This window comes from Microcaecilia unicolor, chromosome 5, assembly GCF_901765095.1.
Source record: "Microcaecilia unicolor chromosome 5, aMicUni1.1, whole genome shotgun sequence".
NCBI lineage: Eukaryota > Metazoa > Chordata > Amphibia > Gymnophiona > Siphonopidae > Microcaecilia > Microcaecilia unicolor.
The window spans coordinates 171,922,975-171,945,922 of record NC_044035.1 but is presented as its reverse complement, the minus strand read 5'-3'; the positions used below and the strand labels follow the sequence as shown (position 1 = coordinate 171,945,922).

The 22,948-nt window shown below is 43.3% G+C and overlaps 1 protein-coding gene across 1 annotated transcript in view; it reads left to right on the top strand.

The window, feature by feature from the left end:
- The window catches only part of CALB2 (calbindin 2), a 214,175-nt gene that overhangs the window by 92,844 nt on the left and 98,383 nt on the right, over positions 1 to 22,948 (top strand). The window contains exons 2-3 of the mRNA XM_030204920.1: positions 13,724 to 13,800; positions 14,611 to 14,700. Coding sequence (XP_030060780.1) covers positions 13,724 to 13,800; positions 14,611 to 14,700 — 167 coding nt within the window. The remainder of the gene's footprint in view (positions 1 to 13,723; positions 13,801 to 14,610; positions 14,701 to 22,948) is intronic.

The following is a 22,948-nucleotide window of genomic DNA, read 5'->3' as shown; positions in this document are numbered from 1 at the left end:
GGAAAGGAGAGGGATCAAGATTGCAGGGGAGGGGAGGGAGGGGAGGGAGGGGCAGCAGGACAGCTAGTGCAACCCAGAAGCTAACCGAGCACTGACCTATATTCAGACCAGTGCCCAATCAGCTTTGCGGCTAAATTAACAAGCCTACCCAAATGACCAGACTTAACTATGAAACCACTCTACACCACTCCTACCTCTCCTACTCCTACATCCCCTGCCCATTTCACCTATCTCAACCTATTTCCTAACAACCACATCATACCTCTACTATTGCTACAGCTGTGTTCTTTCTGTGATAGTATGTAATTCCATACTATGTAAGCCGCACTGAGCCTGCTACCGAGTGGGAAAGAGCGGGGTATAAATGCAACAAATAAAATAAATAATAAAATAAATAAAATAAAATAAAATTAGGACAGCCACTTTGGCGGTCAGAAGTGATTTAACTGGGCAGGAGATTCTCCTACCCAGTTATATTGCTTTGAATATCGGGCCCATTAGCACTAGCTGGAGGACAAGTGTGAATGTTAGCGCATACTTTCCACATGCACGCATATAGATCAAGGCATTCTACATTCTACACAGGTAAGTGTGGATTCTGCCCATGTCTTCCACAAACTCTGTCTTTGTGCACACCCACAGTGATATTACGCACCATGAAACTTTGGCATATACTTTCAGACTAGCCAGTATTTTATAGGGTCTTTTTACAAAGGTGTGTTAGTGTTTTTATCGTGTGCTAAAAATAAGCATGCACTAAACACTAGAGACACCCATATATTCCTATGGCATTTCTAGCATTTAGCACACGCTAATCATTAGTGCGCGCTAAAAATGCTAGCGTGCCTTTCTAAAAAAAAAAACCTATGTGAGGTCATTTATGTGTGTAAGAGGCCACTAATGAGCATAAATGAAATACTGGCATTTAGGCATAGTTTTGTTGCCTGAAACTAGGCAGCTCCTTATAAAATTATCCCCCAAATGTCTGTGGCGTAGAGGAATAGCATTATGGTTAGAGCAGCAGCCTGAGAACTAGGGGAACAAGTTTCAGTTCCCACTACAGCTCCTTGTGACTCTGGCCAAGTTGCTTAACCCTTCATTGCCCTAGGTACAAAATAAGTACCTGTATATAATATGCAAAACCACTTTGACAGTAAGCACAGAAAGGTGGTACATCAAATCCCATCCCCTTTCACTGTATGGAAAGATAAAAGGTCTTCCCAGTAGAAATATAGAGAAATAGGAGAAACCCTCCAAAGAGCAGGCTAGTACCTCCATTGCCTCTGTAGAATACCTTCTCCAAGGCTGCTGCTAACTAATGAAAACCTCTCCTGTATGGAGTGGGGCATGTAAATAAATTATATGAGGAACCATGGTGCTCGTGCACCACAATCCTGACCTTTAGCACTCCTGCATATCCAGTACTGATACCAGTGATGTATTAGAGAGGGATCCCAATGCCTCTTGTTCAATACTTTATGCTGCAAATATCCAAGTGAATAGAGGACAGCTGGTTGGTACCCTTTCATAAGACATTGGTGAGCACATATAAACTTTTTCCAGACCACTTCATTTCTGACCCGCAGTACTCCTTTCTGTCACAGCACTGGGATCCTGACAGAACTCTGCCAAAACACTTCCATTCTACTTTAAGGTAAATAGAAATTTAGAAAAACAGGAATGAAAATAAGGTGATACCATTTTTATCGGACTAACAATACATTTTTGACAAGTTTGGCGAAAATAAAAAAAGAAAGTATTAATTTAGTCCAATAAAAAGGTATCACCTTATTTTACTTCCTTTTATTTTGTTTTATTTCAGTTTATTACCTTTAATGTGGACTAACGTGACGATCAAACTACTTTAACCAATTCTGCTATGAAGAATCCTCTGCTAATCCAATACTGTGCCCTGCTAGTTGCACCTCGTGGTGTGGTTGCTGGAACTTGTACACAGATACCTACCAGCTTCCATGTTCATTGTACCTGTGGCTTAGGCCAGATTACATATCTGACCTCCATAATGAAAGAGGAGTGTATAATTTACCCTCTCTCCCTCCTTCCAAAAGAGATCTGATTTCCAGTCAAACACTTTGTTTTCTGAACAAGAAAAGGGCCTGACCTTCGGGAAGGAAAATATGATAGCTCCCTTTCTTTTTATTTTCCATAATAGAATAATTGAAGAAACTAGAGAGGAGAGGCTTTAGAAGCCAAGAGAAAGGGAACCCGCAAACCTTTTGTCACACTGTATAATAGATAATATATTGATTGCTCTGACTGATCTCCTGATCAAATGGACGAGCTTATTCAGAGAGCATCCACCTGAGAGGGGCTGGGTAACTCAATAGATTGACATGTGATTACAAAGATTTGGTTCACTGATGGTTCATATTCAACTCGGGTTAGTGATGGAAGGCTTTACCATCTTAAAGATGTTTGATGAAAAGAATTGGTAGTCTCAGTACAGTTCGCAGAAGGAAAGATGTTCCAATCGTGATCATAATTTTGTCCCATTTGTCACTATTTGTTGGTAGATTCAGGAGAAAGGTCATGTAAGAACATAAGAATAGCCATACTGAATCAGGCCAATGGTCCATCTAGCCCAGTATCCTGTTTCCAATAGTGGTCAATCCAGGTCACAAGTACCTGGCAGAAATCCAGTCAGTAGCACCATTCCATGCTACCAATCCTGGGGCAAGCAGTGGCTTTCCCCATGTCCATCTCAATAACAAACTATGGACTTTTCCTCCAGGAACTTCTCCAAACCTTTTTTAAACCCAGACGAGTTCCAGAGCTTAACTATTCTTTGAGTGAAAAAATATTTTCTCCTATTTGTTTAAAAGCATTTCTATGTAATTTCATTGAGTGTTGTACAGCCAACGAGACTAAATTACCATCTCAGCTCTAAGGTAGCCTCTACAGAATAGTACCAAGGGCCATTGGTAGGGCAATGTTTGAGGAGATCTCAACTGCTGGCATTGTTGTATATCACAATACATTCCTTCATAAAACATATACGACCATTAGAATAAAGGGCTCTAATACAGCATGTACAAGCTGAAATACTTAGCCAAGTTTGTCGATCATCTGTCCCAAAATGTATTGTGGAAAATTAACATTCATTCCATAACCCATATATCAGGCACAAAATATAACTCAACATCAACATATAAGATCAACATCCACCATTGTGGATGGTCCCAACTTCAAAAAAAATTATTTCTGATTGACACAAACCATATAAATAGATGCAAAATCAAATTCAAAAAATGAAAAGTAAAAAGTAAAATAATTGCTAGTTCAAGCAGTACAATAGATTGTAATGCCATATAGAGAACCTGACCCAGTACCAAATTTCACTTCCTTCATCAGGGGCCCAGCATTGACAGCAATTTCTTCTCAAGCTGGAACTCCTTCCCAAACGTCCACCACAGGAGCAGCCCCAGCCTTTGTTGTGCTGCTCTGTGATAAGACAGTGCAGGGGAAATGTTTGCACTGCTATTGCCCATGTCATATCTTTTCTGCAATGGGGCAGTGTATATGAGCACGTATTTAGAGGGTGGAAGGGGGCCTGTACTGATGTTCCTCATGCATTATTGATTGATTTGTTTGGATTTATATACCACTTTTTTGAAGATTCACTCAAGATGGTGTACAGCAAGAACTATCTGGACATAAGCATTAGACAATTATAGCAGTAAAAATATTCAAATAACAGTATGGCATATTATTCTACTTACAATTACATTTTCTCTTCTACGGAGGGGTGGATATGAAAGTTTGGGGTTTTTTGTAGATGACATTAAGGGTAAAGAGTCATAGATTTGATATACCACCTTTTGTGGGTACAACCAAAACAATCTGGTGCCTGAGGCAAGGAATGAGCTGCCACCTTGGCTTCTCCGCCACTGCTGCCACCACCACCTCCTCCCCGGACAGTCTGACATCTCCCCCTTTCTTTCCTAATCCCCTTCCCCGAATTTACCTTTCTTGTTTTTCAAAGGGCGGCAGCGATTCCTATAAGCTGTCCTGTCTCTGGTCCCGCCCCCTCCTCTCTACTGTGGCCCGCCTCCAAGGAAACAGAAAGTTACATCACAGTACATCACAGAGAAGGGGCCTGGACCAGCAGCCTATGGGAATTGCTGCCACTACTGCCGCTTGACAAGAAAAGAAAAGGTAAATTTGGGGATGGAAAGATAGTGGTGATGTTGCTTCAGAAGAGTGTCGCCTGAGACCCCTGCCTCAGTTGACCTAATAGTAGGACTGCCACTGGGTACAATCAAAGTGGTTTACATATATTATATGCAGGTACTTTTTCTGTCCCTAGTGGGCTCACAATCTAAGGGTCCCTTTTACTAAAGGGTTGGCGTGCAGCAACAGGCTTGCCGCGCGTAATCCAGAACTACTGCCGGGCTACCGCAGGAGCCCCAGGTACAATGTAATACTAGATTGTGAGCCCATTAGGGACAGTACCAGTACCTGAAAAAGAAAATTGTAAATTGCTTAGGTCTAGGCGGTATGTAAAATACTTAAATAAATAAAATAAATAATGCCTCTTTACAATTTGTCAGTGAGACATCTAGAGACCATTGTACCAGTTGCTGGAGGGGATCAAAGACTTTAGCTAGTCCAGCCATTGTGCCATCAGGAGAAAAGAACTGGTGAGAAATGACAGGATTGCTGAGCCTTATGCAATTGCTCTGAGGTGTAAACTGGAATGGGGAACCAGCCCATTGTTGCTTTTAATGAGGAGAAAGGAGTAAGCTTGCCACCTGTAATTTTTCTATTGTGATTTTTGTCCCTTTTGTTTAAAGACTATTAATTTTAAGTAAATCGTTTGGATTAAAACCCAGTTCTGGCATGGGCTGAGTTATGGAATATCAGGGGAAAGTGAGGTTTGTTATGCTAACAACCCCCCCCCCCCCCCCCCCCAGCAATTACTGATCCCAACCTAAATCCACCAACAAAATTAATATATTTTAAGTGAAGTAACCTGCCCAAGACTGATTCAGGCAGGAAGGGGTTACATATGCATAAGTAACAATTTTTGAATAGGCGCCACTTAGTTAATGGACTATGTTGTGACACGGTTTGGGTGGTCTTTCAAAGTATTCGTGTAGTCTGTATTTTGGAACAGCGGTACATGGATATGTCTAAAAATGTCCTTGTCAGCATTTATACCTGCTTCAAATCACATTTAATTCTTGCCAAACTTCTTATTTGGACCTGAGCTTTGGAAGCTTAACTCTCTGGCATTCAAAACCACACCTTGAGTTGCAGAAGGTTTGACTTTTGGAGGATGTCTGCTTAATCTGTTCCCTGTAAGTGTGCAATCTCCAAAATCTGCTCCTTCTCTGTATAAGTGGTGCCACTAACTTATGTGGAGAGGCATTTTCCATATGGCATCTAAGTCCGACTTTACATTTTGCAAAAAAATGTCCAAAATCTGACTAGGTTTTGTGCTTTGGATGTTCTGTTTTTAGGTCCATTTAAAAAAAAAAAAAAAAAAATATCCAAGTGAAAAATGTAGAAAATCAAGCCATTGGGATGTAGGAGGAGCCAGCATTTTTAGTAGACTGGTCTCCCAGACATCCCAGAAGATAAATGCACCCTAGGGGGCACTTCAGTGGACTTCAAAAACATGCTCCCAGGTATACACCTCACCTTTGCTCCCTTATCTTGTCTGCTGAGTCCCCCCAAAACCCATCCAAAACCCACTGCCCACAACTGTATTCCACTACAATAGCCCTTATGGGTGAAGGGGGCACCTATATGTGGGTACAGTGGGTTTCTGGTGAGTTTGGGAGGGCTCACACTTTCCCCTACAAATGTGACAGGTAGAGGGAAATACGAACCAGAGTCCCCCACTCTATGGCAGGGGCTTAGCCAGCCTTCCGTGGGAGAGGGGTCCAGAGCCCGGGGGGAGGGGGCACATTTTAGCCCTCCCCCCGGCGCCGCCCCCCCACCGCCGACATTGCCGCCCCCCCTCCCGCCGCGAACCCGCCACCGCTGCAGCCTACCTTTACTTTTGCTGGCGGGGGATCCCACTCCCCGCCAGCCGACGTCTTCTTCTTAGTCACTTCCTGCTCTTCAATTTGTTTGCTGACGTCCTGCACGTTGTACGTGCAGGACGTCAGACTCAGAGAACAGAACTGTTCTCTGAGTCTGACGTCCTGCACGTACAATTACGTGCAGGACGTCAGCAAACAAATTGAAGAGCAGGAAGGACTGAGAAGACGTCGGCTGGCGGGGAGTGGGATCCCCCGCCAGCAAAAGTAAAGGTAGGCGGCGGCGGGGGCGGGTTCGCCGGGAGGGGGGTCCTGGGGTGAATCTGCAGGGGCCCCGGCCCCCTCAGGCCCCACGTAGCTACGCCACTGCTCTATGGTGTACTGCACTGTACTGACCACTACACTACTCCAGGAACCTGCATACTGCTCTAATAGACCTAGCTCTAACATCTGAGGCTGTCATAGAGGCTGCTAAATGATATTTGTATTCACATTTGTGGGGGGTGGGAGGGGGTCAGTGACCACTGGGGGGATATTGGGGGGTCACTCCTGATTCCCTCCAGTAGTTCTGGTAATTTAGGGCACCCTTTTGTGCCTTATTCATTATAAAAACAGGTCTAGCTCAAAACATCTTAGTTTTAGTCCTGGACACTTTTGTTCTGTTCCATTATGGCTGAAAAACATCCAAGTGTTAGGAACGCCCAGATCCCGCCCTTAACACGCCCCCTTGTGATTTGTATGCACTTCTGATGAACTTCATAGAAAAATTCTAAAAATTGGTTTTGAAAATACCAGTTTGGACATTTTTGTGAGAAAAACATCCAAATGCAGATTTATGCCACTTTTTGGACGCTTTTCTCTTTTGAAAATGAGGTCCATAAGGAGCTAAATCGCCACCTATACTTTCATGTGCTGCTCCTTATATGTGCAAACCCCTTATGATGCCACTCTTTTTTGAATCTTTGTTTTGTGAAATGTCTGTTCCTATTTTTGTGGTGGTGCTACATGTATTTTAGAAAAAGCTCCATGTTCACTAGCCTTTTTAAAATACTGTAGTTTTCCAGAACGCACAGACCTAGATGTCTGCTTTCCTACTATCTATGCAAAGTTATCCTCTTTATCTGCAGAACAATTAAACCTGGTACATAACCTTGAGATTGGGAATACATGATTATGGCCTTATCTTGGAGGACTTATTTGTGATTTACGCATGTAAATTCTGGCATTTATACATGTGTATCACATGCACATGTAAAACCTGATCTTAAAATACCAGTTTTATTATGATTATAACTGTATTCTGTGTAGATTGATTTGGGCGGGAATGCATGTGTATTTTCCAATATGTTTATGTTTGTTACAAATTTGGTAGCCCGCCAAATCTGAAACCAGGCCAAGGCGGCTTACATTCAAATCATATGGCAACCATACAAAATCCTAGTCCTTCAACCCACATCCTAACTATACAGCTGCCGAGAGACAAAGCCAGACATGGGGCAGGGCTGCCACTGCTGCTGACATCCCTCCCAGTTGGGCCATTGTCGCCTCTGCCCCTTTACTTTCCTGTGTCTGCTCCTCCTTCGGTCTGTCACTCTCTTGCTCCTGTGGGCCAGGATATCACGTTAATGCAATCACCTGGGTCCCAACACACAGAAGCAGGAGAGAGACAGACTGAGGGAGCAGAATCTTCTGGTGCCAAATCCCCCGTGGAGGCTGGGCCTGGGAAATCTTCCCCCCCACCCCCCTCACCGGCCCTGCCTAACCTTTGAGGCAATGCTGATCCACCAGCCTCTGAGGAACCCAAATTCATTTGAAAACAAATACTTCTTCAAAAAGGTAAATCTTTAAAAGGGTCTTAAATTTAGGAAATGATAATTCCAACCTAAGATAGGGAGGGCAAGCTGTTCCAGAAGGATAGGGATAGAAAGTAATACGTTGAGGCATGAGTAGATTCATAGTGAGTATTTCTAGGTGATGGAAGGACTAATTGTTGAGATTCAATGAAAGAGTATAAGGAATAATGACAGAGGAAAGGTATAATGGTGACCCCAGGTGTACAGCCTTGTGTGTTAGAGAACTTTAAACCAACATCTAAAATGGTAAGCAACCAGTGTAACTGGGAAAGAAGTGGGGTAACATGGTCCCAGCATTTGGCATTACACAGAAAGCGAGCAGCAGAGTTGTGAAGCATTTGTAAGCAACAAAGATAACCAGAAACACCACAGTAGGTAGAGTTACAATAATCAATACAGGTAATGACAAAGGCGTGAATAAGAGTATAGAGAGCAGGGAAATCAAGGAGTCGCTTAATAGATTGAATTCAGCAAATCCAATAAAAACCTTTTTTGATAACCTGAAAGACCTGACAGTCAAAAGCCAATTTTGAATCAAAATGACATACCGAAAAGATTTTACAGGGATAAAAGATGTTACAGGGATAGAAAGTAATATGCTGAAGCACAAGTAGATTCATAGTGAGTATTTCTAGGTGACGGAAGGACTAATTGGTGAGATTCAAGGTATCGAAGTGAGCATGAAAGAGTATAAGGAATAATGACAGAGGAAAGGTATAATGGTGAACCCAGGTATAAAGCCTTGTGTGTTAGACAGAGAACTTTAAACCAACATCTAAAATGGTAAGCAACCAGTGTAACAGGGAAAGAAGTGGGGTAACATGGTCCCAGCATTTGGCATTACACAGAAAGCGAGCAGCAGAGTTGTGAAGCATTTGTAAGCAACGAAGAAGAAAACCAGAAACACAACAGTACATAGAGTTACAATAATCAATACGGTGATGACAAAGGCGTGAATAGGAGTATAGAGATTAGGAAAATCAAGGAATCGCTTAATAGATTGAATTCAGCAAATCCAATAAAAACCCTTTTTGATAACCTGAGATCAAAAGCCAATTTGGAATAAAAAATGACTCCTAGATACTGAAAAGATGTTATAGGGTGAATAGTGGAGTGCCACAGGGATCTGTACTGGGACTGGTGCTATTTGACATATTTATAAATGATATGGAAATCAGAATGATGAACAAGGTGATTACATTTGTAGATGACACAAAACTGAATTGGCCACTGTTGGAAACAGGATGTTGGGCTTAATGGACCTTTGGTCTGTCCCAGTGTGGCAATACTTATGTACTTACTCAAATTTGTCAAAACACATGTGGATTGTGAAAAATTGCAGGAAGACCTTAGGAAACTGGAAGACTGGGCATCCAAATGGTACATAAAATTTAATGTAGACAAATGCAAAGTGATGCACATTGGGAAGAATAATTTGAATCATAGTTATCTGATGCTAGGGTCCACTTTTGGAGTCAGCACTCAAGAAAAAAACCTTGTCATTGTAGACAATACGCTGAAATCTTCTTCCCAGTGTATGGTGGCACCCAAAAATGCAAACAGGATGCTAGGAATTATTAGGAGAGGGATGCAAAATAAGACAAAAAAATATTATAATGCCTCTGTATCGCTCCATGATGTGGCTTCACCTTGACTACTGTATTCAATTCTGGTCGTATCTCAAAAAATATATAGCAGAATTAGAAAAGGTTCAAAGAAGAGCAACCAAAATGATAGAGGGGATGGAACTGCTCCCATATGATGAAAGGCTAAAGAAATTAGGGCTCTTAAGCTTGGAAAATAGGTGGCTGGTGGGGGCGGGGGGATATGATTGAGGTCTACAAAGTCCTGAGTGTTGTAGAGTGGGTGGAATTGATTTTTCACTCATTCAAACAGTACAAAGACCAAGGGACACTCAATGAAATTGCATGGAAATACTTTTAAAACAAATAAGAAGAAAATATTTTTTCACTCAAAGAATAATTAAGCTCTGGAACATGTTGCCGAAGGCTTTAGTAATGGCAGTTAGCTATCTGAGTTTAAAAAAGGTTTGGACAAGTTCCTAAAGGAAAAGTCTATAGTTTGTAAATTGTGATAGACATGGGGGAAGCCATTGCTTGCCCTTGGATTGGTAGCATGGAATGGTGATACTATTTGGGTTTCTGCCAGGTACTTGTGACCTGGATTGGCCACTGTGGAAACAGGATACTGGGCTAGATGGACCATTGGTCTGACCTAGTATGACTGTTATTATGTAATATATCAATGTTGGTATTTACAGCACCTCCCATGGTAAAATGTGCTCATTTGGGCCAGCCCTTTACAGAAGAGATTACGGAAATTCCCTTCATCCCCCTTGCTTATTTCCCCCTCCAAAGTTAAAATAAAAAAGAAGTGTATCCTTTGTTGTTAATTAATGGCATGTGCGCTTGTAGGTTTGCAAAATGGCAGGCATATACATGTGACTTACATGTGTGTAACTTACAATGCAAGGTGTTTCACAACTTACATGTATGAGCTACATGTATATGCCTGCCATTTTGCAAACCTACATGTGTATGGTGTGACATACCCACTTGCATCTGTAACTTACATGATAAGTTGCCACACATGCGTCTGCTCCTACAATACCTGTGCTGTTTGATGCCCCTATACATCGTGTGGATCAATTCAAATATTTGGGGGTCATTTTAGATTCTAAACTTACCTTTTCAAAACAAATTTCATCAGTTCTAATGCGGGGGGGATAAAGTCTGTAAGCGGTATTCTCAACTTTAAAGCACGGTGTCTTGGGAGTGTCATGTTGATCTCGCTACTTTTTGCTGTTCTATGTAGTGGATCCTGTTTCTCCACTCTTTGCTGGTTTTTGTTTTCAACTTTAAAGCACTACATACTTTATCCATGCTTTCATTGGTTCTCAGCTTGATTATTGCTATGATATGTATGCTGGTCTTCTAAACACAGTGAATAAGCAATTGCAGACCCTCCAAAATACAGCAGCATGTCTACTGTGTCATGCAAGGCGTTCAGACCACATCACCCCATTGTTAATGTAGTTACACTGGTTACCTATAAACCTGAGGATCCAATTTAAAATATTCACCATCTCATATAAAGCACTAAATACAGGTCTCCCCGACTACCTGGTATCATTAACCATTCCCTACATGCCAGCCCATTACCTGCATTCCCTTAGAGGGGCATATTCGAACGACGCCAGCCAAATAGATGGCCGGCAAAGGGGCGGAGCAAACCATATTATCGAAAAAGATGGCCGGCCATCTTTTCTTTCGATAATACGATAATATGGTTGGGGCCGGCTAAATCTCAAAATTTAGGTCAAATGTTGAGATCGCCGGGTTTAGAGATGGCCGGCTTCGGTTTTCGGCCATAATGGAAACCGGGCCCGGCCATCTCAAACCTGGTGAAATGCAAGGTATTTGGTCGTGGGAGGAGCCAGCATTTGTAGTGCACTGGTCCCCCTGACATGCCAGGACACCAACCGGGTACCCTAGGGGGCACTTCTAAAAATAAAAAAAAAATTGCTCCCAGGTGCATAGCTCCCTTCCCTTGGGTGCTGAGCCCCCCCAAATCCCCCCAAATCCCCCCAAAACTCACTCCCCATAACTCTAGACCACTACCATAGCCCTAAGGGGTGAAGGGGGCAACTACATGTGGGTACAGTGGGTTTTGGTGGGGGGTTGGAGGGCTCCCATTTACCACCACAAGTATAACAGGTAGGAGGGATGGGCCTGGGTCCAGCTGCCTGAAGTGCACTGCACCCACAAAAAACTGCTTCAGGTACCTGCATACTGCTGTCAGGGAGCTGGGTATGACATTTGAGGCTGGCATAGAAGCTGGTAAAAAAATGTGTAAAAAAATTTTTTTTGGGGTGGGAAGGGGTTGGTGACCACTGGGGGAGTAAGGGGAGGTCATTCCCGATTCCCTCCGGTGGTCATCTGGTCAATTGGGGCACATTTTTGAGGCTTGGTCATAAAAATAAATGGACCAAGTGAAGCTGGTGAAATGCTCATCAAAGCCTGCCATATTTTTTCCGTTATCGGGCGAAGCCGGCCATTTTGTCACCACGCCCCCATCCTGCCCCCGTCCTGCCTTCTGTACCCTGCCGAAATGCCCCCTTGAAGTTTCGCCAGCTCTGCAACAGAAAGCAGTTGGCGCCGGCCAAAATCGGCTTTCGATTATACTGATTTGGCCGGGTTCAGGAGATGACCGGCCATCTCCCGATTTGTGTCGGAAGATGGCAGGTGATCTCTTTTGAAAATAAGCTGACCCGTGGCTTAGTAAAAGGGCCCCAATATGTGGTACAGAGGGGATGGCCCAGACAAGTATGCTGCAGCTGGATTTGTTTGTTTTTTTGGTTGCTTGTTCTCTGGTATGAATGGTTTCTTTCCTTTATATTATTGGCATTTTTAAATGTTTATTGTACATCACTTTGATTTATACTTTAAAAAAGTGATTCATTTAAGTTTTAAATAAATATAATGTATACCTTTGAAATGTAGGCAAAATACACATGCACATGTATTTTAGTAAAGACTCTACATGAGCAGATCCTTTTCTACAGTAAATTACTACCAGAATTGTATATGTATTGACCTGGGCTTTATCAATTACAACATCTACATTCTATCTAAAATAGGGCTGTACAGTATATGCATCATTATTTTCCATAACATCTGTGTGCCTCAGATGGTTCCAGTGTATCTGTCATTCAGCTACTTATTGTGAATAGTAAATAACAATGATAATATCAATAGAATGCTTTATTGCTTTCAGTCTTCCCAGTTCTGCTCACAAAATATGCATTTTTAAGAACCCCATGGTCAAAAGAAATAAAACAGATGAAATCCTGTCTGTGGAAATAAATGAACCAAACCCTCTAGGAACTGAGAGATTCATCAACAGAATGAAAGATTCAGTCTGAATCATATCCCTGTAGTGTTAGAGCTATAAGAAAGTTTAGAGGTAATATTTAACCACAGTTTTTAATTTGACCAGAGTGTTTAAATTTGATACCTGGATATGCAGTGCTGGGTTGTACCCAGATACCCGTGCTAATTACCCAGATAACTTCCAGCGGTCACCGACAGCGATTTTGCTGTCCTAACTTGCCCAGGTAATTATCCAGATACTGGCACTGAATATCGATGGTACCCGTACAATATCTGGCTCTGCCTTAGTTCTACTCCTACATGTCCCAGCACTATCCAGAGAACTCCGGGGTGGTCAGTGATCATTTTCAGCGGCATTATCAAGGTAATGGCAGTGAAAATTACTGATTGGCCCCAGTCAGTGGTGCTGTTTTGTCCAGCACCAGCTGCTACCCAGATAAATAGTTTTAAACATTAGGCTTTAGATCTTCCTCCCCATTAGAACTATTTTAGCTATCAGTATTGCAGTAGCAAAGCTCTTTTATTTTTCTAATGTCATTAATATTGTTGTTTTTTATTTATGTACACCATCATGAATGGACCTTCACTGATTCCAAGAAATAAATGAAATAAATAAAATACCTTTTGTAGGTCATATTCAATTGACATTGCTGTACAGGTGATGAAGGAAGAGCATGCAGAACCTCTTCTATCGGATAAAAATCTTATGGAATGACATGGCCCAGTGGCTTCAATAAAATCCATTACTATCATCAGTTCAAGAATCAGGGGGCTATAAATCTTCTGCTCTGCTCCTTGCCTTCTCTTTGAGTACCTTGCCCTATGTATCCAGTATTCTTCCTTTCCTTGAGGATATCAAATTGAAAGTTGCGAAGGACGTGGTTCTGACTCTTCTGTCTCTATCAACTCTGTAGTAATGAAGTGTTAATTTCTTTATGTTTTTTTTTAGGAAATGGATATATTGAAGGAAAAGAGTTGGAGAACTTTTTCCGAGAGCTGGAAGCTGCTAGAAAAGGAGCTGGAGTGGTGAGAAGAGAACACCCCATTTTTTAAAAATGTCTCTCCTTTTCCTTCTATCCTCCATTTTTCTTTCTTCCAAAATCCATTCCCCCTCCCATCAACTGAATCTGCAGTACAGGAACATAATGAGGAGAATTTAAGAAGCCAATATCCAAAGAGCTTGTGCTCCTAACTTTGAGAGTTAGGCTTCTAAATTGGCCTCTTTGAAAATTTACTAGGCCTTCTCTATCGAAACCTTGACTCTTACAATTGTACGAGAAAGGGGAAAAGCATTCAGGTTAAAAACCAAGGTCCAGTGGTTCACAAGAAATGCTGCAGCCCAACAGGATTTCACAAGTATGAGGTCATAATGGCACCTCATTGCTGGGCATGATTTCACAGCTGGGCAGAAGAGAAAGCAAGGCTTCAAAGGAGAGCAGAAGTTGAGCTGGGTTAACACCACAGAAGGTCATTTTCAAGGGCATTCACAGGCAATCAGAAGAGCAGGGTTTGGAGAAACCAGTGCACTTTGAAAGGTGAGAAATGCAGTTAGAGGAGATCTCCAGTGTCACCATCAGCACCCCTTCCTCCTACCCAAAAGAATCAGATGCAGGTAGTGTAAGAAATAGCTCTAACAGTGAGTTTTGAGACAATATCAGAATACATCAGAAACCACTACAGCTTTGTTTTTATGGTTTTTCACAGTGTTTCCTCAGTGCCATTAAACCTCTAAAATCAGCATTCCTGGGTAATTGTGTTCTGTACAATTAGTTCCTTCACAGGGTTATTGGAATGAGCCATTCTTATGAAGAAAGAATCCTCTCTTTTTATTAATAGGAGGGTGCAACTGTCAACTTTGGAGAAAAGCTGAAGGAGTTCATGAAGAAGTATGATAAAAATTCTGATGGACGTATTGAAATGGCCGAGGTGAGTTTAATTATCAGACTAGTATGTGTTATCAAGAGTGAGCCAGTAGACTCTTATACATGTATCTGTGGAATCGTATGTTGCAAATATATTCATAAACATGAAAGGGTGACTTTCAAAACCAGGATTTACAGAGGCAAAAGGGCTGTCTGAGAATTGTCTAACCTTAACCAGGCTCCACAGAAGTATGAGTCCTGCATAGATTCCATCCATTTGTACATCTACCTTAAAAATACATGCTATTTAGTGTATTGACAGCAGTGATTCCCACTCTGGTCCTGAACCCCAGCCAGTCAGGTTTTCAGGATCTCCACAATGAATAGAATATTCATGAGATCGATTTGCATAGATTGCTTCCTTTGTATGCAAATCTATCTCCTGACTATTCATTCTGGATATCCTGCAAACCTGACTGGCTGGGGTTCCCTCTGGACGGATTTGGGAATAACTGATTTACATGCGTGCTTATATACAATTATTCTAATCATTTACACACATAATTAGTGCATATATGTTAGTGCCCACTTCATAAAATTATCCTATTTCTGCCTCTAAAGCATGCTTTACATATGAAAAATGGCCCTTATAAAAATGTGTGACTGAATACAAACATACATATACATCCATCGCAAGGGATAAACACAAAGGAATCCTGACTGGAAGGAATGAATCCAAAGAAGCTTAGTGAGATTAGGTAGCAATACTGACACTGCTAATTGGGAAGCAAAATCAGTGCTGGGCAAGACTTCTAAGGTCTCTGCCCTGTTTGTGGCTGAATTGATTTGGATGGGCTAGAGTGGAGCTTTTCAGGGGCTTTGACAACTTCAGAAATTTAGAACAAGGCCACTGTCGGGCAGACTTCTCCAGTCTATGCCCTGAAAATGGCAAGGATAAATCAAGATCAGGTATACATATGAAGTATCACATCATAAACTCATTACATATGGTATCTTGTTGGGCAGACTGGATGAACCATACAGGTCTTTATCTGACGTCATCTATCATGTTACTGCACATTCTTCTATCCACTTCTTATAGACATTCCCAGGGGCATAATTTGGACAAAGCAGGGGCGGGGCTGCAATATATGCATGCATTTTATAAAATATGCATGTCTGCACATAGAGTAAATGCATGTATCAGAATCTGTGCACTACTGGGGCTGGTTCTGTGTTCCTGGTTTATAAAGGCACGTAGGTGCCTATATAGCCTCAATAACCTATGTGTCTTTATAGTTTTATGTGGGGGGGTTGTTTTTTGTTTTGTTTTGAATGAGGGTTTGATTATTGTCTCGCATATTTTGGAAGTTTAGATTTTTTTTTCATTATTGCCTCTATAGCATAGGCATAAAATAGGTCCATTTTTGGACATTCCACATAGCTGCCCTTTTAAAATGTTAACCCTATATACATTTTTTTTTGTTGCATTTGTACCCCATGCTCTCCCACTCATGGCAGGCCATGGAGGATTAACTGACTTGCCCAGAGTCACAAGGAGCTGCCTGTGCTGGGAATTGAACTCAGTTCCCCAACACCAAAAACCACCACCCTAACAACTAGGCCACTCCTCCACTCAATGTAGAAGCAAATTTTTTTAATTCTTTATTTATACTTTTAAATACAACTTTCAAGGATAACCTTGTACAGGTAGAAATTAAAACTTACTATTCCAAAATTTCACATAGAATAAGTTTTGGGGAATATTATAAAACAACTAGTAAAAAAAGCCCCGTTTCTGATGCAAATGAAACGGGAGCTAGCAATGTTTTCTTCTGTGTGCATGTGGGAGTGTGTGTGTCCCTGCCCTCTGGCCTCTCTCCCCTCCCCCCTCTGAGTCCTTCACTGTTACAGAGCCAGTGATTTGATTTCGTGCTCTGCTGTTTTCCTTCACTGACTGTGTTACAGAGAGGGCGGGGCAGACACTCATAGGGAAACCGGATATCTCGCCCCCTTCACACTTCCGGCTGGAGGCTTCATAGAACGTTGGTGTTGCCTTTTATATAGAGAGATTATAGTAATTAAAGAAAATATATATAAACAGGTATAACATTTAACCTTTCATAGACCCCAAATAATGAGAGGGGGAAAAGAGTTAGAGAAGTTAAATACAAACAAATATCTCAAATTTAAGTAACGGCTGCGTCTCTCCAGGTACTATTTTATTTCACTTGATTCAATTCTACAAACGATTTAAGTTGTTCCGGTGAAAAGAAAGTATATTTAGTTTGACCTAGTCTCACCACACACTTGCACGGATATGTGAGAAAAAAGGAAGCCCCTATATCTATTGTCCTTGGTTTTAAAGCAAAAAACTGTTTCCTTTTTTGTTGTGTAGACTTGGTAACATCTGGATAGATCCAAACTTTAGAGCCATAGAATTGAGCTTTCAAGTTTCTAAAAAAAATTTTTTTTTTTTTTCCATTTGTACCCCATGCTTTCCCACTCATGGTAGGCCTGCTCAATGCAGCAGGCAATGGAGGATTAAGTGACTTGCCCAGAGTCACAAGGAGCTGCCTGTGGTGGGAATTGAACTCAGTTCCTTAAGACCAAAGTCCACCACCCTAACCACTAGGCCACTCTGCCATAGTCTTAAGTTAGAGTCTTAAAATAGTGTTGTAATCTTCCTCAAATACCATTGATACAATCATTGTGACTCTGTTCATTATGGTATCAGAGGATTGTTCCAATATATCAGAAATATTTTGTAAGTTAAGGTCATCTTTCTCAGGCCCTTGTACTCCTTCTCTAATTTTAGGAGTATAATATATTTTATTTAGCGGGGGTATAGCCTCCGGAGGAAAATTCAAAATTTCTATCAGGTATTTCTTAAAGGTATCAATCAGAGTTACTCCCGCTATTACTGGAAAATTCAAAAATCGGAGATTAAGGCGCCTGTTAAAATTTCCAATTTGTTCTATTTTTTGGCTCATGTCCATAGAGTCCTTCACAGACGCATTCTTAAAGGCATTCATAGTATCAACCTCCTTCCGTATTGATTGTACTTGATTTGTTATATCGCTTTTAACAGAATCTACAGTCTTTTTTAAGTCCTCAAACTTAGTATTTAAAATAAGCACATCACCTGAAGTCTTCTGGAGTGTAGTGGTGATCTGATCCAACATCACCTTTAGTGTTTGCAGTGTCACCTCCACAGTCTGTGCCTTAGGAGATGAACTCCCCCAGGCTCCCCAAGTCGTTGCTTGCACACCTGGGTCCTCACTGTGAACTCCTTTCGACACGCCTTCCAAGTCGTCAGGGTTTCTCACCAGGGTCCCTCTCGACATCGGGCTGGGAGGAATCAGTGAAAGCGATGGTGGGGACAGGGAGACTTCCTCTCCCGGTAGGGGTTCCGCTTCTCTGGACCTCCCCACAATGGGATCTTCTCCTCGAATCCTGGGAACACCGAGGAAAAAACGCTCCAGCAATGTTTGAGCCGGAGAGGGAGTTGAGGTAGGTGGAGGCACTATCCTCAAAACTCCCTTACGTTTGGTATGGGGCATTTTGCCAAGGAAAAGAAGAGTAATTTAGCTCAATTCTCACAGAGCGTTTTCACCAAACACCCGGTGCGGCAGCCATCTTGGTTTCCCCCTAAGAAGCAATTTTTTAAAATATAGGAAACCCTTAGTATATAGAGTATTAAAGGTAATAAATAGAAATAAAACAAAAAAAAGAAGATAATACCTTTTTATTAGACTAACAATATATTTTTGACTAGTTTTTGAAGGCCAGAAATTTTTCAAAAGTCAGCTTCAAAATGTTTAATTGCACATACTAAAAAATGGGAGCCAATGAAATCCTTACAGAAGAGAGAGAATCTGTTCTTTACAAAGACAGGGGGTCTTTTACAAAGTGGCGGTAAGCCCAACGCAGGCTTACCGCTCGCTAAAACAGAAGTACTACCAGGCTACAGCTTGGCAGTAGTTCCCACCCCCAGCGTGTGCCATTTCCAGCGCTACAAAAATATTTTTATTGTTGTAGTGCCGCCGTGTACCCAGCGGTAATCAGGCAGTGCCATGAGCTGCCCAATTACTGCCAAGTTAGCATGGGAGCATTTACCGCCACCTCAATGGGTGGCGGTAAATGCTCCCCCCCCCCCCCAAATGGGTGTGTGGCAAGTTCTTCACTTGCCACACAGCCATTTCTTTTAAAACAGAAAGACCTGCCTTTTACCCAGGGGCGTATCTGCGTGGGGCCTCAGGGGCCTGGGCCCCCGCAGATTTTGCCCTGGCCCCCCCTACCGCCATCAACCCTCCCCCGCTGCCGTTCTTACTTTTGCTGGCGGGGGACCCCAACCCCCGCCAGCCGAGGTCTGCTTCCACCTGCCGCTGCCTTCAAAACTTCTTCTTCAGCCGGCGGGGGACCCCAAACCCCCGCCAGCTGCCCCGCGCTGTTTAAAATTCATCTTCGGCCTCCGTGGCCGTGCTGCTGGGATAGGCGGCGCTGTTGAAATCCACTTCGGAGTTGACGTCGTTGTACGTTGTACGTGCTGCGACGTCAGACTCCGAAGTGGATTTCAACAGCGCCGCCTATCCCAGCAGCACGGCCACGGAGGCCGAAGATGAATTTTAAACAGCGCGGGGCGGCTGGCGGGGGTTTGGGGTCCCCCGCCGGCTGAAGAAGAAGTTTTGAAGGCAGCGGCAGGTGGAAGCAGACCTCGGCTGGCGGGGGTTGGGGTCCCCCGCCAGCAAAAGTAAGAACGGCAGCGGGGGAGGGTTGGCGGCGGGAGGGGGGTGGAGAGACTAAGTCATTGGTGGCGGTGGGGGCTCGGCGGCGGCGGCGGCGGCGGCGGCGGCGGGGCGCGCTAAAATGTGCCCCCTCCCTCTGGCTCTGGCCCCCCCTACCGCCGGAGTCCAGATACGCCCCTGCTTTTACCCACTGCAATAAAACAGGGCTTTGGCGCACATCAAAAACACACACCAACACCAGCGCAGGCCGCTTTTTGCAGCAGCTTTGTAAAAGGATCCCACAAGCAGCTATCTATCAGCAACAATGTTCTGAATTAATTGGAGGGCCTGATATTCAGCCGGCGGCTATCAGCATTTTACTGACCATCGTTAGCATTATACCCACAAATTCAATACTGGGCCATGTCTGGGCTCCAGCATTGAATTTCAGGGTATATGGAGCCAGCAAAAACATAGGGGCCCTTCTACTAAGGTGCAGGAGGGCTAACACACAGGTACGTGTGCCAAATCGGCACTACTGCTGGGCTAGTGCGTGCAGCTGGCGGTAATTCTGAGTTTGGCGCACACCAAAGCCCACAGTAGAAAATAATTTTCTATTTTCTGCCATGGAGGTGGGGGGGGGGGGGGGTTCCGGTGGTAATCAGCAATTGTTGCACACTGCATGGTTACCACATGAGCCCTTACCACTAAGTCAATGGGTGGCGGTAAGGGCTCGGGTCATAAATAGGCACTCGCTAGATTTAATTTCAGCCCATGCCCATTTCCCAGTCCATTAAAAAAAAGCCCATTTTCCCAGCTGCGGTAAAAAATGGCCCAGTGGACGTCCAAAACACACACCCACACTACCACAGGCCACTTTTTACCCCTGCTTAGTAAAAGGACCCCATAACCAGTTATGTGCAGTATCTGATACTTAACTGGGTATGAAGAACCACATAAAGATAGGACTGCGGAGGACAATTATATAAAGGGGCACCTACATTTAGGCACCCGGAGGGCACCTATTTAGAGCCTGTTCTAAAAAAGAATATAAGTACATATCCAGCTGATATTCAGACCATGGGAGGCAGGCCGGCTAAGTGCCGCGCAGTGGCGTACCAAGGGCGGAGCGGTGGGGGCGGTCCGCCCCAGGTGCATGCTGCTGGAGGGTGCAGAGAGCTGGTTCCCTGCTCCCTCTGCCCCGGAACAGGTTACTTTCTGTTCCGGGGCAGAGGGAACAGGGAGCCAGTGGAGCCGACAGGCGCGCGGCTGCTCTCTGCACCGTCTAGCAGCCAAGAATGCACCTGGGGGGGGGTAGATGCAGCACCCGGGGGGGGGGTTGATGCACCGGGGAGGGGGTGTCATTGCGCCGGGGAGGGGGGCTTGATGCGCCGGGGAGGGCAGTGTCATTGCGCCGGGGGGGTGTTGTGCTGCACCCTGGGGGGGACGGACGCTGCTGCACCTGGGGGGGTGCGCAGCGGCAATCCGCCCTGGGTGGCAGCCGACCTAGGATCGCCACTGGTGCCGCGATTGGCACTGAGCCCAGATATTCAATGCCAGGCCGTTTCCGGTGATCAGCACTGAATATCCATTTTTGTTTTGGCCAAATTAAACTTAACCGGCCAAGTTAATATTCAGCGTTGGCCGGTTAAGTTTATAGCGGCCAAAGAAAGGATTGCTATTTAGATGGTCCGATTTGGCCACTAAACTTAGCCAGCAAAGTGGTGAATATTCATGGCTTGCAGGTTATATCACACAATATGGACAGTTAGCCACTATCCTCTGGATTCTATATAGCGCACCTAGAGATCTGTGACGAAATCCAGGCGTATTTTATAAAGCGTGCGTAACTTGATTGGCTTAACAAGCTAATCAGTGTTGATACCAGCACTTAACAAGCGAGGAGTGGCCTAGTGGCTAGAGCACCAGTCTTGCAATCCAGAGGTGGCCAGGTCAAATCCTGCTGCTGCTCCTTGTGATCTTGGGCAAGTCACTTGCCTCAGGTACAAACTTAGATAGTGAGCCCGCCTGGGACAGAGAAATATCCAGTGTACCTGAATGTAACTCACCTTGAGCTACTACTGAAAAAGGTGTGAGCAAAATCTAAATAAAATAAGCACTAATTAGTAATAATTAGAATTTACACATGCTACTAACTAAGCATATTCTGTAACAAACTGTGTCTAAATTCTAATGGGCACACTTCAAAAGGGGCATGGCTATGGGCAGGAAAATGGGCATTTCATGGCCAGATCAAAATTTACACACTTAGTTATAGAATATGGCCCAGTACTCGTAAATCTACATGCAGGGATTTATGCCATGTTTTTGTTGGTGTAAATGGAAGCACATAGTTTTAGGCACTGGGATATCAACTAAGCATATTCTATATTCCGTTCTTATAGAATACACTTAGGTGGAAATGTTTACCACGCAAATTTTTTAGGTGCCTTATATAGAATCTGGCCCTATATGCTAAGCGCTAATATTCAGCGGAGATAACCATCTATCTCACGCTGAATATTAGCGCTTAGCCAGCTAGATGCTATTTAACCGGCCAGGAGCCATTCCTGGCTGGTTAAATAGCACTGAATATCAGCTAGATACATATTTATTATTATTATTATTATTATTATTATTATTATTATTATTATTTAGGATTTATTTACTGCCTTTTTGAAGGAATTCACTGAAGGCGGTGTACAGTAAGAATAGATCAAACATGAGCAATAGGCAATTACAGCAGTAGAAATATTCAAATAACAATAAAAAAGTATGGCACAGTATGCTACTTACAATGTCAACACAATACATAATAGAACATTTTAACTGATAGTGAAGGGCAGTGCTTTTTTTGTAGAAAAAAAGGTGCCGGTACTCATTGTAGGCGGGGTCACCTCATATGACCCCACCCCTAGTATAGCCACACCCATATTAGCCACACCCCTTATACCAGCCATGGCGCATATAAACAGACATCATTGAAAATATTATACTAGTATAGGAGAAAAAATAATGTGATGTTTTTTCATTATAAATAATTTCTGTAAGCTGTTACAGCTCCAGTATACCCAGTACAAAATAAGACAGCAGATGTAAATTCTCAATTTGGACATATTCCAGACACTGAAATGAAAATAAAATGATTTTTTCTACCTTTGTTGTCTGGTGACTTTGTTTTTCTGATCGTGCTAGCCCAGTATCCGATTCTGCTGCTATCTGTCCTCTTAACTCCGTTTCCAGGGCTTCCTTTCCATTTATTTCTTTACTTTCCGCCTTTCTTCTTCATTTCTTGCCCTACATCCGTAAGTAAAAGCTGGGTCCTCCGCAGACTTGACTGTCCAGTGGATCCAGCTTCTGCCTATTTTCTTCATCAATGTGCAGTTTTTCTCCTCTCTTCCTTTTCCCTCATCTCATCTCCTTCCTCACTCTTCCCTCCTCTCCATCCATGTCCAGCATTTCTTCTCTCTCCCTGCCCTCTCCTCCATCCACCCATGTCCAGCAACCCTCCTCTCCCCCTGCCCTCCATCCACCCATGCCCAGCGATTCTCTCCTCTCCCCTGCCCCCCCTTCATCCACCCATGC